Genomic DNA, 18801 nt, shown 5'->3' on the forward strand with positions numbered 1-18801 from the left:
GAGCCATAAAGCAGGTGACAGCTTGGGGGAGATGGTCAACAATAATGGTAGCAGCGAGTTATGAACGAACGATTTTAAAAAGTTAAGACATTTAAAAGGTAGTACAATAATGGTAGCAGCGAGTTATGAACGATTTTAAAAAGTTAAGACATTTAAAAGGTAGGCAGACATGCAAGAGACAACAATTGTGACATAGGATAGTGTGTGGCAGTTAGAGAACGAGGCTGGCGATTGTCAACTGGTAATTGACAAACATTTGTGACAGAAAACAACACTTTATAAAAAAAATAGTATATTCGAAAATTGGCCAAATCCAATAACATTCAATGGCATTAAAAACAAAATAAAAAATAAATTTTTAAAAGGAAAAATTACGTACATAACAACCAACTCTTATGGATTTACCTATCTCACGCCCAAACTTCCATTTTTACACACATATCACTTTACCTGTAAATGAAAAAATTAATTTGACTATTAAAAGATGATAATGAGTGCTAATTTTGATAATATACTTGTAACTATGAAAATTTAGATGTAAATATAAAAATTTAAGATGTTATGCATGTAAAACACTCTTTTTAAAACCTTTTTTTTTTCAATACATCCAATTAAACACTTGTAGTTTTAAGAACTCTTGGGGAAAGAAATCCAACGCAATTGGTTCAGTTATTCTGTAGCCATCGCAGGGATGGCTCCTCCTCACCGCCTCTAGCTTCAAAACGCCGTCTCCTCCCTTATGTTCACTTCCTTCTCTTTCTCCCTCGTCCCCTACGCCGTAAGTTATCCCTAATCCCGCTTCCGCGGCTATTGTTCTTCCTCCTCAACGGCATCGATGCTCTCACCGGCGCTCTGAAGTCCGGCGGAGATCTATGGTTGCGGCGGCGCAGCTTGGCGTACTGGCCGCCTGCGTCGTCCTCTTCGTCCCTATGGGTTTGGCCGGATGGCACCTCAGCCGCAACAAGATGCTTTTTTTTAGCGGCGCACTCTTTATCACTCTCGCCGTCGGCGTGCACATTGCTCCGTACTTCCCCGTCGCCTCCCAATTTCTTATATCTACCCTTACACCCTCTTTTTCTTCTTCTCCGCCCTTTCGGCCATTTTCCTGCTTCTCCTTCCTGCACGATGTCTCCTTCCTCCCTCTGGACTCCCCATCCACCTTTGATTGGTTCCCTGCCAGATCGCGATCCGCTGATTGTCGTTTCCAGAAACTCTCCCGATCTGAAACCGGCGAACTTCTTAACGGATCATGGATCCTCGTTGCGGGGGACTCACAAGCTCGCCTATTAGTCCTTGCCCTTCTCCGCCTGCTTCTGGACCGCTCTGCCATGGAGGCTGTGGAAGTGGATCTTTTCCGCCGACACAGTGACTATCACACTGTGATCTCTGAGCTTGGCATGAAGCTAGATTTTGTGTGGTCGCCGTTCGAGTCCAATATCACCTCCTTGCTACAGAGGCTCCGTGGCGGCCCCAGGTTGCCTGAGGTTCTTGTTGCTGGTTCGGGTCTCTGGCACATGCTTCATGTTAACAATGCATCGGATTATGGCGAGAGTTTGGCCTCTGTGCGTAAGTCGGCAGCATCAATTGTTCCTCCCTTCTCTTCAGGGTTAGCCATGCAGCCACCACATATGTTCTGGCTTGGCATGCCAACATTGTTGAATCCAATGCTTAATACTGAAGAGAAGAAGGTGAAGATGAGCAGGATAATCTGGGAGGCTTATGATCAGGAGGTTGATGACAGTGGCGTGTTGAGGTCATCTGGTGGATCATTTGTGTTGCTGGATATTGGTTCATTGAGCCATAACTGTGGGCAGCAGTGCACAACTGATGGAATGCATTATGGAGGGGTTGTCTATGAGGCAGCCCTTCAAGTTATGCTTAATGCTTTGTTGATCGAATCTCAGCAGCGGATTTGAATTGCAAAAGAGGTTTTCCCTTTTACATCTGATTATCTGTTAGTCCTCATGTTTCATTAACATTGCATTAATTTTTGCATGGTTGGTCAAAATTTATACAAATGTCTAGTTAGGTATTATTACGGAACAATGCATTGTATCCTATATTTACTTCAAAATAATTATTGTAATTTGTAATTGCAGTCAGTTGGAAGTTATGAGATGTTGATCTGTTCTTTGTGATATATATTTTTAGAAGATACATATTGCCTGGTAAATATGTGGAATTGCCCATGAAGAACTTGAATATTACACATGACGGTTGTTTAGCTGGATGTATGCACCTTTAGTGGGACTAGAAAAGCATTTTTTGCAACGTTAATGAGCTAGTGAGCTACTGCTCATTCTAGTTTTAAAAACATTTGGTGGATTTAATAATTAATTGAAGGTAATTGCAAGAGTGCAACCATTCTATTATTGTCTTAATTTTTTACATGTTTAGCATGTTTTTACTTGCACTAAAGTATGCTCTAATTAGAAGCCGTGCAAATGACAGTTGACTTTTTTTAGCTTTTGTGGGCTTCTTGCTAGAGATGCCATGGCTGCTTATGGCGAATCTGTTGAAACCTTGATAGAATGTTGGTAGCCTCTTACAGTGAATTCATGTAATAACCAAATAGTTGGATAGTTGGTTCTCAACTTAAAACGCCAAAAATTGATCCTTTTTTTATAAAATTGTTCCATCTATTTGTTTTTTGGTTGAAACCACAAGGAAGAGCTATTTTTTTTTGTTGACAGGAGTTGTTGGGAAGAATGCAGATCAATTATTGAAATGAAAGTTAAACAATGCCTAACTTGATTATGATTTGATACTACTAATTTGATATTTTTCACATTCCCTTATTTCCTTTTCCACAAGTTCCTTACATGCAAATAGAGATTCACATGAAATCAAGAAACTATAAGTGTTGAATAATTATTATTGATATGCACATCTTTATGTGTTCCAAAGTATGGCTTCCTTTTCAAGTTATTATTACTTTGAATTTTGTGGTATGAATTAATTGTAGAAATCCTCTATTTTAAAATGGGTGGTCATTCCATTGTGCAAAGCTAGCACTACTCCAATCTTAATTGTACTCCCCATCCCACATCTCAGTGAGCAAGTTCTTGTTGTATCTCAACCTTCCCTAGCTTTGGTGACTCTGGTGTTACTTTTCATCTCACATCAAATTCAACTTAGCTTCATCAACCTACATATATGGGTATTCAACAGGTACTCCTTGCAAATAGCTAATTTTTTCTTTTTTTTTAAATATTAGCGAAGTAATTTTTCCTACTCCTTCAGGAAAGTTACTTCTTCCTTGCTATCTTCATGTTCCAAATCTATCTCACATTCTACTTTTTATGCATAAGCTCATTAATGACAATAAATGTTCCTTATCCTTTGATGCATTTAATTATAGTATTAAAGACTTGAAAACCAATCAATCCATTGTCTAAGCACCTTGTCTCAATGGTCTTTGTTTGCTTTCTGCTGAACACCCCATTTCATGTCCATTGCCAACAATTTTCTATGTTCTTTCAATCGTTTTCATTTGCAGTGTGCATTGTCGTCTTTGTCAGACCTTTTTTTCATTCAAAATGTCATTCACTTTGTTTTTTCCATTATTTTGGTAACTTATGTCACCATCAAAGATTTTGAGACTTCCATTTTTTGAAATCCAAACCTGCTTGAAGTGGTGCTTGGGGACCCTCTCCAATTATTTCTACTTAAGGTTATCGATAGGTTGTTTTTTTTTTGTTTTTGTTGATTAATTCTCTCAAATTATTGGGTGTTTCCAAAGAAGCAAAAGTCTAAAACAAATGAAAAGTTTGTTTGCTTCAAAAATGTTATTGAAAAACAATTACAAATAGTTACTTTTGATTGTTGGGGTATAATTTTGTTTTCTGATTGTGAGAGAGATTATAATAATAAATTTCACCAAATAATTATCTTGAAATAAGGCATTCAACATCTATATAGTTGTCCTTATTATTTCCAATCAAAATTGTATTTGTTGAATGCAAACATTTACATATTATGGAAACCATTGGAATCGTACTTGTTGAAGTTGGGCTTCTTCCTCAACTCTGGGTGGTTACTTTTTTTACTGTTATGTATCTCATCAACCTCTTGTTCTCCAAATGACAGTTATAATCCCCATGTTAGCTTTTACAACAAATCATTATAGCACTTGTACCTTTGTATCCTTAATTGCATGTAGTATCCCTAGTTATGGCCTCAATCTCCATGTAATCTTGTTACCAAATTCACTTTTTTGGATGTCATAGCTCAGCGTCTAGTTTGATGAATCCAACCTTTTTTATCTCTATTCTTCATCTCCTTGTGCTATTCCCCCGTAGTCATGTTTTGGTTTCCCATCACAATATTTCTCCTTCTAAATAGTTCGCTGCCACTTTTATGCTGTCTATTCCAATGACATTATCTTCAATTATTCCTAGTCATAATTAACTCGATGTCTCATTACTCTCTTCATATCAGCTATTTGATTCACCATAACTTCCTCCTAAACCTCTTCATCAACGAAATTCCATAATTACTATGCAAATGTATTATTTATTACCCACTCCTGTTGTAGATAATCCTCACTCTCCTCTTGTCTATCATTGGAGTCAAATATAATAGAGAAAGGTCATATCTCATGAATTTATGCTTTACATTAGCAAGAAACTTTGGTTCTTGTTCCAGCCAATCCTCAGTAGAATGTTTTTCACAGTAATTGAATTTTCAAAGCAAAATTACATATTAATGGAACTATTTTTTTTATTATAAAGAAGGCATTGCAATTAAATATATTCAATATTTTTTTTTTCACAATAAAATTGATGAAACTATTGACATGACAACCTTGACGATTCAAAGATCCTTAAGATTCTCATTATGTCTGTCCTTTTAAGATAGCCATGTAAGCTCTCGTTCGAGCTCATCGCTAGTGGTATGTCACTTTCTAATTATCTACAATAGCTTGATTTTAACAGTAGTTCCACTGATCCATCACTCTCAACATGTTCAAATTTATGTGCTCATCTATATTGATGGGTTGTTGATGATATCCTTCGCGTGGATAAGACGAGAGAAAAAGCCCATGAAATACTTGAATTATGGAGGTCTACATTAGAGTCTAAAGGCCTTCATTTGAGTAGAACTAAAACTGAATACGTTGAATGTAATTTTAGCAGTAGTAGCTCTAGTGACAAGTGTAACTTTGGGTAATCAAATTATTAAAAGGTGTGAACGGTTTAGATATGTCGGGTCTGTTGTTCAAAGTGATGGTGATATAGATGGGGATGTTAATAGTAGAATTCAAGTTGGTTGGTTGAAGTGGAGATATTCTTCGGGACTTTTGTGTGATAGAAAAGTACCACTTAGACTGAAAAAAAAAAAATTTATAAGATGATGGTGAGTCCTGCAGTGCTTTAGGGTGCAGAATATTGGCCTTTAAAAGTGAAACATAAAACAAAGTTAAGAGTCTGTTTGGGGTAGTTGCAGTTTATCCAACTTCTGCTGATAAGCAACTTATCCTGATAATCTGCTGATGAGCAGCTGATCTGGATAAGCTGGCTAGTTGTTTGGTTTGTGCTTTTGGAAAACAACTGATTCTGGATAAATGATCATTTTGCCCCTGTTTTGGATAAGCTGTTTAGCTGTTTGGTTTGTGCGTTTTAGATAATAAGCTTATTTGCATATTTTTTTAGTTGAATCAAACTTATTGTATAAAAAATGATCTTAATTTTTTAGAACTTAATGAAAATATGACACTAAATAGGACGCAATCGCAAAAAATGATTCATGTAGCCGATCCCACGTAGTGATATTAAGGCTTTGTTTTTGTTGTTGTTGTTGTATCTATATTGATGGCATACTACTTACAAACAACAATCAAGGCGCCCCCTCAGCTCTAGTTCACATTCTACATCAATGATTCAATACAAAGAATTTGATCTCTATGCCATATTTTCTTAACATTCAAGTTGTCCTGGTTTATTTATAAGTTCTTCTCAATCAAACCAAATATGTGCAAAAAATATTACAAAAAGCTTGTAGGACAGAATACAATTTTAGGTACAATCCTCTTTCTTCTAAACTCTTGACAGATAATGCCTCCCACAAGCCATTTATGGATCCGGCACTCTATCAATATTTGGCTGGTTTGCTTCAATATCTTACCCTCTTCCATCTAGATGTATCTTTTGTAGTTAACAATGTATGCCAACAAATGCATCAACCCTTATAGTGTTAGTCAATTTTTTGGAAGCATTTTATTCTATATCAACAACACTGTCTTTTAATACAAAGAGGAGAGTTGAATCTTTATGCATACTTGGACTTAGATTGGGCTGCTGTTTTGAGGATAGAAAGTCCACCGTCAAATAGTCTGTGTTTCTTGGTTGCACTCTTATTTTCTTGTGTTATAAAACAATCTGCTATTGCTTTGCCACATGCTAAAGAAAAATACCATGCTCTTGCCATTGTTACCACTGATATAATTAGACTTCATTGTCTACTTCAAGACTTTTTACTGTCCACAGATACTGCCGATCTATTGTATTATGATAACTTTTTTGCTATGGCTATTGCTAACATTTTGGCTTGTCATGCTCAAAAAACAAACATATTGAAATAAACTATATTTATGAATGCATGCTTTCAAAGGCGATTATTGTACATCACACCTCTCTCATGATCACCTTACCTACATCTTTACCAAAGCCCCCACTGCAAAATGCTTTGTATTTTATTGTGATAACTTGAGGGGAGGTGATGATCACATGAATTAAGCACTTATATGTGATTCTCAACCGCAGCCACTTCTTCTTTCAACTGATTTTTACCATCCCATCAAAACAACTAAAACAATCTCTACCCTGGTTGAAAATCGATTATATTGGATTACCATTGGCATTATAATCAAGATGTAGATGTATTCTTCTATATATTAATGTAGTTATATCTGCATAATAATTGAAGGACATATATTATTTCCACCAGGAAATGAAGATTTTCTATATTACTTCTTTTTTTTCTTTTCTATCTTTCTTTTCTCTGTTTAGGCATGTCAACAATAGTCCTTTTTGGTTGATGCTCGATCAGTTGATTCTTAGTGACCCAGCAACAAAGTTAGATTGTAATGGAGTATTTCATGTAAAATTAAAGCAAATTTTTTATGTGCTTTTTGCTGTCATAATTATTAGATTTATTTCGACTATTTGGACTTAGCCTTAAATACCACTATTTTCCATTTGTCACTGCTGTGTGTTGCATGAGCTATTAGATCTACTTTCCTCAAATATTTTTGCGTAATTTCTGGTCAAATTAAATTTGATTTTGTTACTTTTTTTCTAACCCTTTAACATGATTTTCATTTATTTATGTTATTGGTACATGTTTTATGTTTCATTACATATATCTTAATCACCCAAATCAAATTTTCACCATCTTAATTTCAGTAAGTGGCATTAACAAACATTCTTTATAATATACTTTGTTTTGTAATGCTTAAGTTTTCTATTGATGACTTCTTTACTACCATAATCCCAACGTTAAAAGAGAAATCATTTTTGGTGTTTATTTTTCAATACAGAACTTCTCTATATATGATAGAAGGATTAACATGGTGCATCAAGGTTTAACCAAATAAGCATGTACCACTATCTGAATACAGGATAATTTTTAAATTTGTTAACATTCCCATTCAAGTGAGAACATATGTTATATCATTGTGAGAAGATGGAGGGCTCAAAGCTTTTGTAAAAAATCAGCCACTTATTTTAAACTGGATAGATATTGAGCAACTGTTCTATGATAGAACAACGTTTCTAACATAATAATTGTCAACTTCAAGGATAGATATTGAACAACGTTTCTAACATAATAATTGTCAACTTCAATATGTTTGGTTTTTTTATGGAATGCAATATTACATGTAATATTGACGACAGTATGATTTTCACAATGTGTAACCATAAGTTGTGTACTAGGAAAATCTTACTTCACTAAAAGTATTTTTATGCACGGCATTTTGCATGTAGAATGCATCGTAGCAATGTATTCTGCCTTAGTTCTTTGATCACAACAGTTATGTTTTTATTTTTATAGGTAATTTGATTACCTTCAATAAAAAAATAGGGAAATCTACATACATGGCACACAAATCTTTTGTATTTAAATATCTCGGACCTGAACTTCCATATTTATATGCATAACATTTTGGCGTTTTAAACCTTTACTTGAAAAGGTGTATTTGGCTTTTAAAAGTGTTTATAATGCTATTTTTGATGTGATAGTAAAGATTTGAGTACTATGTGTATAAATATGAAATTTTAGGTGTGAGAAATGTTAATAAATAAGAATTGATTGCTATTTATGTAATGACCCGAAAAAGTATCCAGAAATGGACTTCTTGTCTTTAACTAAGGGTAATTGATATATGAAAATGCTTTCAAATTTAAGTGCTCAGTCTTATTTTATAGTAACTTTTAACAAGAGATTTATTGATATATTTGATAATGTGAACTGTGAAGAGATGTTGCCCAATGATTATGTTTCGGAACTTAGGAATGCGTCATGAATCCTAGATAAAATGATATATCAATCTAAGTGTTTGTCAGGTTGATAAAATTTTTGACTAGCCTATGATATTGATGTGTATCATGAAAGAATTATTTGTTGTTTATTGGAATATCAAAAAATTTGTAACCAAGAACGCCAATTTCATTAACAAGATTAGCATCACGTTTCTTTTTGAGGGAGAGCTTCGTTTTATGTAGGCAATTTTAATTCCAAATCATTATTTTGGGTGCCTTTGATATCTAGTGCATTTGTGCATAATTCTTTTCCCAAGTGATTTATTTTTTATTACTCTTAATAAGTAAGATGTCATCAATATAAACAGCTAACACAAAAAAAAAAAAAAAATTATTCAAACCCATATATGGCTTTTCTGAGTGAAAATATGTGATTTCTCTCCTTGAGTAACATATTCAAGCCGTTTCTCTCGATAAATACCTCATTAAGATCACAATAAAGGAATATGTTACTCATATGTATTTGTAGCATAAACCAACCTTGATTGATGACCATAAATAGAAGAATCTAGATGGAGTTAAACTTGTCAACCATGGAGAAGATGTTAAACTAGTCTTAGCTTTTGAAACTATGCGGACCCTTTGGTAATCAATTGAGGTTTGTATCGATCGATCAAGCCGTCAAGTCGAAATTTGACAGTGAAGTTCTATTGGAATGCGTTTATTTTAGCCACAAAAATTGGAACAACCAAATCTCTTGTATTAGGATCAAAAAAATTGCTTATCTCAGCATTCACAGTCAATTTTTATATTTCTTGGGCATGACTACATATGATGGGCGCATGGCAAATGCATAGAAGGAAGATAAATTATTAAATGACATTTTAGAAGGATGAGCAAATTACTTTAATTTACTTTTTATAGGATAGTTAATAATTATAAATTAGAGAGCTCACAATGGGAGGATGCTTAGTCAAATCTAATAATGTGGATGTAGGTATTATTATGAAGGATAGTGAAAGTTGTTTTGAATAAGCTTTAGAGGGGTGGAGGTATGTATAGCAGTTTTTTGGTCAGCCAGAACAACTGAGGAAGGTATGGAAGAGGAGGTATAAAAGAAATAAGTGTTCCCAAGGTAGCAATGGACAAAGTGTTTGTAACAGCCCGAACTCTCATTCATCGAGATATTGTTCGTTTTGGCCTATTGGCCTCACAGTTTTACCCCAATGGTTGAAATTTTTAGGAGATAACCCATCCTAGGAGTGCTGTCATGCAAGCATGCTTAACTTTAGAATTTTTGTCGAAATTTCATTGTTACACCAAAAAGGTGTCTCGATGTTAGGAGCTCAGTTTCATTCTACTAAACGGGTTTTACAATCTCCCCGCTTAATTAACCAACGTCCTCATCAGTTGTCGTAACCCATAATTATTCACCCGACATATATGATTCTAGAGCTGGCCCCTATCGATTCAATGGGTGGCTCCCACCATATAGCATTACGTCCCATATTGGGCTCAAGAGGTGGCTCCCATGGTGTATCACTATGTGCTATAGGACACTTAGTTTCTATCTTCTGACTGGTATATGCTCTGATACTGTTTGTAACAACCCAAACTCTCACCCACTAAGATATTATTCATTTTGGTCTAATTGCTTCACGATTTTGCCCCATTGGTGTAAATTTTTAGGAGGTCACTCATTCGAGGAGTGCTCTCATGTAAGCACGCTTAACTTTTGAGTTTTTATCAAAATTCCATCGTTACACCGAAATACATCTCTATGTTTAATAGTTCAGCTTCATTCTAAATAAGTGCCACTTTCATTCTACACAGTGTATGAGCATCTGGTAAGGGAATTATAACATTTATATCTATTTTAAGTATGAGAACACAAAAAAAAAAATACACAGAATGACATAATGAGCAACATTGTCATGCGAGCGAAAAGTATGAACAAATCAAACACAATAAAATACCTTAGTGGTTAAAGGGAATGCAATCTACTCAATCAAAGGGCAGACATTGATTAAAGATCTCTGAGAAGTGTAAATAGTGATGAGATGGCAAGGAATCAAAACCATTTATCCCTTGCATTAGTGAGGGATTTAATATAAAATTTAAATATCATTTGCAATATCAATTATACGGTATTTTGGCATAGGGACAATAATAAGTTTGATGAATAATATCAATGTCATGTGGAAAGTTCAAAATCAAGATTGCATGAATTTTAAAGCATTATCGATGCATAAAGTTTTGATTAAAGTGAAAAAATGAACTCTCATTTCTAGTTAAAATGCGTGAAATCTATTATTTTTAACAAATTTATGAGCAAGAACGAGTAATTTTGAACAATTATTAATGAAAGTGACAAAATAACTGAATTTTAAGTGAGTAAAGATAAGACAATTAACCTAATTATTAAAGTGGACCAACCAAAACAAAAAAGGAAAATTTGCATAAATACCAAACAGAACTTATGGATTTACATATCTAAGACCTAGAGTTTTATATTTACATTTATAACACCTTGCTGGCATAAACCTATGTATAAAAAGTTGCATTTAACTTTTAAGAAATTAGTAAAGTGGTATTTTTGACGTGAGGTTGAAAATTTCAGTGTCATGTATGTAGATATTAAAGTTTAGGTGTTAGATATATAAACAAATAACAATTGTGTGGTATGTATTTAAATGCCACAAAGAAAAAATGTGATGACTATTGGTACAAGATGGAAATGACATGATGGTGTTTACCCCGTCACGCAATCAAACTTGGAGAGTTGGGTGGATAGGAAAAAAATCTCTTGTCTATTTGAAGGCCGATGACCCAAGAATTCTGTCGAAATAGATTAATGTTGCAAGGGAGGGTTGAAGGGACTTTATTCATCAAGGTACAGGTTTTGCTAGGTCCTAAAAGGTTTTTCTAGCTTTAGCACCTCTCAAATTGTCTTTCTAGAGCTATGATCCTTAAAAATACACCAAGAGGGATAAAATATTATAGAAGAATTATAGTTCTTAGTGCGAAGTGAATAGATTGTAGGTTTATGAGAAACTTTGGAACATATTAAATATATGAAAAAGATAGATTTGGAAGGACATGTAATACACTTCATAGAAGTAGAAGAAAGGGAAGCATTAACAATAATACTATGAGATAGGTAAGACATGTGATTCACTTCATTCACAAAGGAGCGGTTGTGGAAAGGGACACAAGCTTGGTGAGCGGCTAGGTGAGTTTTAGGTTCTAGTTCCCCGATGGAGGAGAAAGCTCTTTTGTCTTATTATGTGGAGCTTGATTGTGTTGAACAATTGTTCACTTAGAGCCCTTAGTTTCATTGTTCATATTTGCCGGTGAGTTTGTTGGGGGTACAGGGGTGTCCCGCTTTTTTGGGTTCAGAGGTGCTACCCCTGAAAAATTTTAATTCATGTATCGGCCAATGCATCTCCCCGGATGCAGCGTCTAAGTACTTGGAACGACAGCACCCCAATGCTTAGTCCAGGTTCAAGAACCCAAGTGCTCGACACTCCAATGCCCTATGGGGAGCGTCGTTCAGGTTTAGAAACTCAAGAGCACGACTTTGCATCGCCCAGACGTCAGTGCCCCAACACTCTTTGGAGCGCCATCGCTCCTTATAATGGCTCCCTGATGTTAGTAACCGTATTTGTGCAGTTCTTCGATTTAAGTGATTCTACATATCAGAAGTGTGCGTATTGAGGATGAGATTTTAATTTCTCTCGAGTAAGGGTGAGTGGAAGGAGCGTTCTTAAGTTCCAAAACTTGAAGAGGTTTGAGTGTGGTGCAATTTGTACGATTTTTTCATTTTCTTTATAGTAGATTTCTTGGTATGGTGTGGCTCCGTGATTTTACTCGTTCTCGGGTTTTTCCTTGTTAAGTCTTGTGCTCTGTATTTCTAGTTTTGTACTCTTCTGTTCTAATTTTTGCTTCAGATATCTCGATTCAGTTCCCACCATATCGGGGTTTTTTTAAGATATTTGGTTCGAGTAGGAGCAATGGTCGATAAGGCGAGGTACAAGATTGAGAAGTTCAATGGTTCGAACTTTAGTTTCTGAAAAATACAAGTTAAAAATTTGTTGTATCAAAAGAAACTACATTTGCCACTAGATGTAATCACTAAGAAGCTGGAATAGATGACTAAATGAAGGGGAAGTTCTTGATCAAATAACACTAAGTTTGATGTAACTTTCACTTTTCTCATATGTTACTTTCAACATTGTAAATAAGAAGACTATTGTTGATCTCATGATAGCACTAGAAAGAATGTATGAGAAGCCTTTAGCTTCAAACAAAGTATTTGTGATGACGAAGTTTTTCAATATGAAGATGAAGATGATAGATAGTAGTTCAATGGTTGAACACTTAAATAACTTCAACACTGTGACAAACACGTTGTGTTCCGTTGGCATCAAATTTAATGACAAGGTTATGGCATTATTACTCTTAGCTTCATTGCTAGATGGTTAGGATGGACTAGTTACTATGGTAATTCTTCTGGTAACATGAAATTAGACTTTGATGATATTGTGGGTTTCGTGTTAATGAAGAAGTTCGCAAGAGGACGAGAGGTGAAACTTCAAATTTTGCTATGAATGTTAAAACTATAGGGGGAAAATAGATAGAAACACAAGCAGGGCATATTCAAGTTCATGAGAGGGAAGTTTAGGTCAAGAAGAGAAAAAAGGCAAAGGTGAATGCTGGAACCCTAGGAAGAAATATCATTTTAAAAAGGACAATAAAGCTCCGAAAAAAGTTGGCGATGGAACTCCAGATAGAAAGCTTTCTACAAATATCTCCACAGATTAAATCTAAAACCACTCTCTTATTTTATCCCGAGATACCACTGAATCGTGGATAGTGGATTCAAATGTCTTTTCATATTTGCCTCAACAAAGAGGTGTTCAAAAACTATACTCAAGGTGATCGATAGATGGTGTATTATAACAAAACATGCAATATTATTAGAATGTGTGATGTTGATATCAGATTGTTAAATGATTCAGTCTAGAAACTGAATGAAGTTAGACATATTTCATATTTGAAGTGAAATCTTAATTTTGTTAGTTTGCTTACAAGGTTAAAGTTTGTGACCACTTTCACAAGTGGTTCGCGAATGGTTATTAAATGTGCAATTGTGATTGCTCGAGACAATATTGAAGACACCATTTATATGATCAATGAAATGTCCAAATTCATTAGAGTAGATGGAACAAAGATTTATGCAGGTTTCTAGCATCGCAGACTCGTGAATGGTTACTAAATGTGCAATTGTGATGGCTTGAGACAACATTGAAGGCACCATTTATATGTTCAATGAAATGTCCAAATTCATTAGAGTAGATGGAACAAAGATTGATGCAGGTCTCTGGCATCGCAGGCTTGGTCATATGAGTGAGAAATATATGAAGTCCCTCCTTTCTAAAAATAAACTTTAGGTTTTAAAGTCTATAGACTTAAATTTCTGTAAAGATTGTATTTATGATATGCAAATGAATGTCCAAAATATAGTATGAGGTCCTACTTCAATTCAGCTTATTGGAGGTTTTCTTTATTTTGTCACTTTCATTAATAATCACACCAGGAATGTATGGGTGTACAAGAAACATAAATTTGATGTGTTTGATATATTTAAGAATTAGAAAGCCATGGTTGAGAATAAGACAAGTTTAGGGTTAAAATGTCTCAGATCAGATAATGGTAGTGAGTATCGTGATTAGAAGTTCAAAAGTTGTTGTGCTTTAAAAGGAATCAGGCAAGAGTTCATAGTTCCAAGGACACCACAACAAAATGTTGTTGAGCGCATGAACAGTACCATCACAAAGTGTATCAGGAGTAGGAGGTTATATGCAGGCTTGCCAAAATTTTGTGGAAAAATAATGAACACTGTAGTTTATTTGATAAGTTTTGGTTTTTCATAAGACTGTTCATTTGGGTCAGCGGGTTGGGTTTGGGGGGTCTTTCCCGAATTGGTCTTGCCTAACCCAAATATTATATCGGTCAAAAATCCTAATCCAAACTCGATTTGCCTTCAGCTTGCCAACACAAACCAGATCGGTGTAATCCATTTAACATTAGGTATAATTGTTATTTGGGTTAAAATTAGATTAATTTCGGTCAATCTTGAGTTAATTTTGGGTTGGCGATTTGATTTCAAGTCAATTTATGGTTAGTTGGTAATTTTCGGGTCATTTTTGGGGTTGGTGAGTCTACCTAATCCCAACCTATAAAACTAAACAAGTTAGGATCTTTAACTCGAACCCGACCCAAAAATTGAGTTGGCATATCGAGTCAAGTTTTGACACCCCTAGTTCATTAGTACCTTTGAATGAAGGTTTACTTAAGGAAATTTGAAGTGACAAAGAGGTAAATCTATCTCACCCGAAATTATTTGGTTGTTCATCATATGTTTATGTTGATTCAGGATTTCATGAGTAAGTTCGATTTCAAATCTGTCAAGTGCATTTTCATTAGGTATGATTCAGATGAATGTGATTACAATGGGATATCAGAATCAGAAATTCATTAAAAGGAAAGATGTCAGTTTCAATGAAATGGAGATGTATAAAGACAAAAATAGAACTCAAGATTATCCATCCGTTACTTTTGAATAACCTTCCAAATATGTTGAGATATAAGACTCAAGTGATCGGGAAAATGAAGAAAGGAAAGATGCTCAATCTGATGAAGCATAGAAAGTTCCTCAGACACCTGTTACTGAAGTTGAGAGGTCTAGCATAATCACATGAGCGATATAGAGTTATCTCCTTCTTGTACTATCTATCACTGATTGATAGTGGTGATCAGAGTGTTATAATGAGGTCACTCAAGTTGAATACTCGAAGAAATGAAAGTTGACCATGGATGACAGGATGCAATCACTAATGTCAAATCAAGCATGAAAATTGGTGGAACTACTAGATGGAAAAAAAAAACATTGCATAATAAATGAGTTTATAGACTGAAAAAACAGTCGGATGGTAGCAAACGCTACAAGGCAAGACTTGTTGTAAAAGAATTTTAATAAAAGAAATGAGTTGACTATAGTAAAATATTTTCTCCTGTAGTAAAGGTGACTACTAAAAGTTTGTTGAGCTTAGTAGCAAAGGAAGATTTACATCAAGAGCAGATGGATGTAAAAATAATCTTCTGACATGATGACTTATAAGAAGAATTGTATTTGGTGCAATCATAGTGATATGAGTATCTAGGACATAGTCTGTAGGCTGAAAAAGAGTATTTATGGTTTGAAGCAGTCACTAAAAGACTATGTATACTAAGACGTACGAGATCAGGTTTTGTAGATGCAGTGAGAGTGGTCAACAAGTATGTGAGTAATTCAGAAAAATATTATTAGAAGACAATGAAGTGATTCCTAGAAATTTGAGAGCAACAATCAACAATAAACTTTTCTTTGCAAGTGCAAGGATTATTCTATGGAGATGTAGATTCAAATCCGGCAGAATAAATTGATGGTAGAAGTATAATATGTTGTATTTTTGCTTTGAGGAACACAATAGTGAATTAGGTTTTCATGTTACAGAAGATTATTGCATACAGAAGTTGAGTATATTGTTATCACTCAGGCTAACGAGAAAATAATTTAGTTGTATAGTTTTGGCAAAACTAGACAAGGAGCAAGTGAATGAAAAGCTTCATAGTGACAATATAAGTGTCATTCATCTTGAGCAAGTGAATGAAAAACTTCATAGTGACAATATAAGTGTCATTCATCTAACAAAGAATGTCATATTTTGTCGTATTTCATGTTAAGACGAAACACATTCAGCTAATGTACCATTTCATTTGTTCACTCTTAGAATATGGTCAATTATCTTTGAAGAAGATATACACAACTAAAAATCCTACATATATATTGACTAAAGTAATGATAACTGAGAAACTGAAGCTATGTTTTGCTTCGGTTGGAGTTCAAGAAGGTTGAGATAGGGATGAGCTACAGTACAAATCATTACTATGAAGATGATTGAGATTTGGTTGATCGGAATTGGTTTCAATCATTCTCCAAGTGGGTGATTTTTATTATATGGAGTCTGATTGTGTTGATCAATTGTTCTCTCAGAGCATTAAGTTTCGTCGTTTATGCTTGATGGTGATTTTGTCGGGGGTTACGCGAGTGTCCCCACTATTTTGGGTTCGAGAGCACTGATGCTAAAAATATTTATTTCATGTACTTGACGGCGTAGTTCCCGGACGCAACACCCTGAAGCTTGGAACATCTCCGCAACACTCGGAATAGAGCGCCATAGTGCTCAGTCCAGGTCTAGGAACTTGAGCACTTGACACTCCAACGCCCCAAGGGGAGCGCCCAGTCCAAGTTCAGAAACCCATGAACACGACATTATTGAGCCTGGAAGTCAATGCCCAACGACCTTTGGAGCGCTATTGTGCCCCATCGCGGGCGCCCTGACGCCAATAACTGTATTTGTGCAGTTCTCTGATTTAAGTTTCAATTATGTTGATCGGAATTGTGTGTTTTGAGGGCTGGATTTCTATTTCTCTTGCATAACTTGAGTTCCAAAGTGTGGAGAGGCTTAAGTGTGATGTAATTTGTACAATTTTTCTCATTTTCTTCATAATGGATATATGGTAAGGTTCCGTAGTTTTTTTTGTTCTCGGGTTTTTTCACGTTAAATCTTGTATTCTCTGTGTTGTCTAGTTTTGTGCGCTTCTGTTCTAAATTTTGTTTCGAATCTCTCGAATTGATTTCGGCATTTTTGCTATGTATTATTCAATAAAGGACCTCTCAAGGAATCAATACAATTTGCCAATATTTAACTAAATAAGTATGCCACTAACAAAATATATAGTAATTTTCTAATTTGATATTTCCTATGCTAGCTCTCAGATCCAAACAGCATGGTTGGCATAATTGTAATTTTAAAAAATTTACAATCCTATTAATATTATCTTATGGCAGAATCCCCATGTCATTTTAAATAATATATTCCTGATACGTAAACATATATGAGTATCACATTATTTCTCGAAATATTGGCTACCTCAAGTCTATCTATGACTTAATTGTTAAGTTAGTTTTGAATTGCTTAAAGCTTGAAATCACTACAATTATTGGCATCCTTATTGTTTGAATGAAAATCATGTCCATATTTCTTACTTTGAATCATTTAACATGAAATAATTTGAGCAAACAACATTTTTATTTGCTTACTTGCCTCTACTGCATGCGGCAGCCATCCGCAAACTGCAATTTATTGCAGCTGTTTTATATTAAGTATTGTTCTTGGTTGAATATAAGTGTGCGAGTGTGCGCGTGCACATGTATGTATACTTTGTCTGATCATAACCCCACACAAACTTAGGTACAATTGTGTGGCAGTACAGGATGATGCACAACAGGGGTTGTTGTAGAAACCAATGCTATGTTACAAATTGAGCAGGAAAACTTTATTTTTAATTCTATGAGATTGTCAAAACTGGTTCATTTGGTACCTTCTCTTTAGATTAGAAGAGAGGAGGGAAGGAGTGTCATTCTGTTTAAAACATAGGAGTTGACTGCTTTGTTAAGGTTGACAGCTTAAGGAAGAAAACAGGATCATAAGCAATGGAATGGACTAAATTTACTGCTTAGTAATGCAACAGAGGAGTAGCTTTACCCTTATATCTATTCTAATTTTTCTTTGAATATAATTGACTACTACTGAATGTTTCTTCATATTTTGTTAATTATTTCAAAATTTCCCTTGCACTTTGTTTTTAAACCTGCTCCAACTTAATCATTTGTATTATATAGTATATATATATACATATATATTTGTGTCTGTGTGTGTTGCATAGCTTGTTGGTTGACATTCTCTGTATAAGAGCCCTCACGTCGGGGGTTCGAATCCTCTGGCACATTTGGCCTTAAAGAGGTGGTACTTGGATTGTCAGTCAAATTAGGAGTGGCTAGAGGCTAGTATTATTATTATATTATTATTATAAACGCCCAAGGGCTAATTTTATTGAAATTGAAAAGATACATAGAGGTTGTATGAGAGGACCCAAAAAAAGATGCCCTACCCATACGATACAACAGACACTAGCAACATAAAATGATGAAACATAGATAAAACACAAAAAAATAAAACTTGCAGGAAATAAAACTGATAGGCACGAGCAAGTTTGGTCTTGCCTCTGCCTCTGGTTCTGGGAGTGGAGACAACTAACAAATTGTTGAGTGTCGTTTTATTACATGAAGTTACTAGAGTATCATCCATTAAGTTTCCAAGCTGGGTGTGTCTTCATTCTTCTTTTTCTTTCTAAATGTGCATACATGTCA

The 18801-nt window shown here is 34.9% G+C and overlaps 1 protein-coding gene across 1 annotated transcript; it reads left to right on the forward strand.

Annotated features, from left to right (window-relative positions):
- The first annotated feature begins 627 nt into the window (after positions 1-627).
- Positions 628-16872, forward strand: LOC110019193. The gene is made up of 2 exons (XM_020716777.1): positions 628-1928; positions 16706-16872. The coding sequence occupies exon 1, from the start codon at positions 873-875 to the stop codon at positions 1914-1916; it is 1044 nt and encodes a 347-aa protein (XP_020572436.1). The 5' UTR covers positions 628-872; the 3' UTR covers positions 1917-1928; positions 16706-16872.
- Positions 16873-18801: the final 1929 nt, after the last annotated feature.

This window comes from Phalaenopsis equestris, unplaced genomic scaffold (assembly GCF_001263595.1).
Source record: "Phalaenopsis equestris unplaced genomic scaffold, ASM126359v1 Scaffold000053, whole genome shotgun sequence".
NCBI lineage: Eukaryota > Viridiplantae > Streptophyta > Magnoliopsida > Asparagales > Orchidaceae > Phalaenopsis > Phalaenopsis equestris.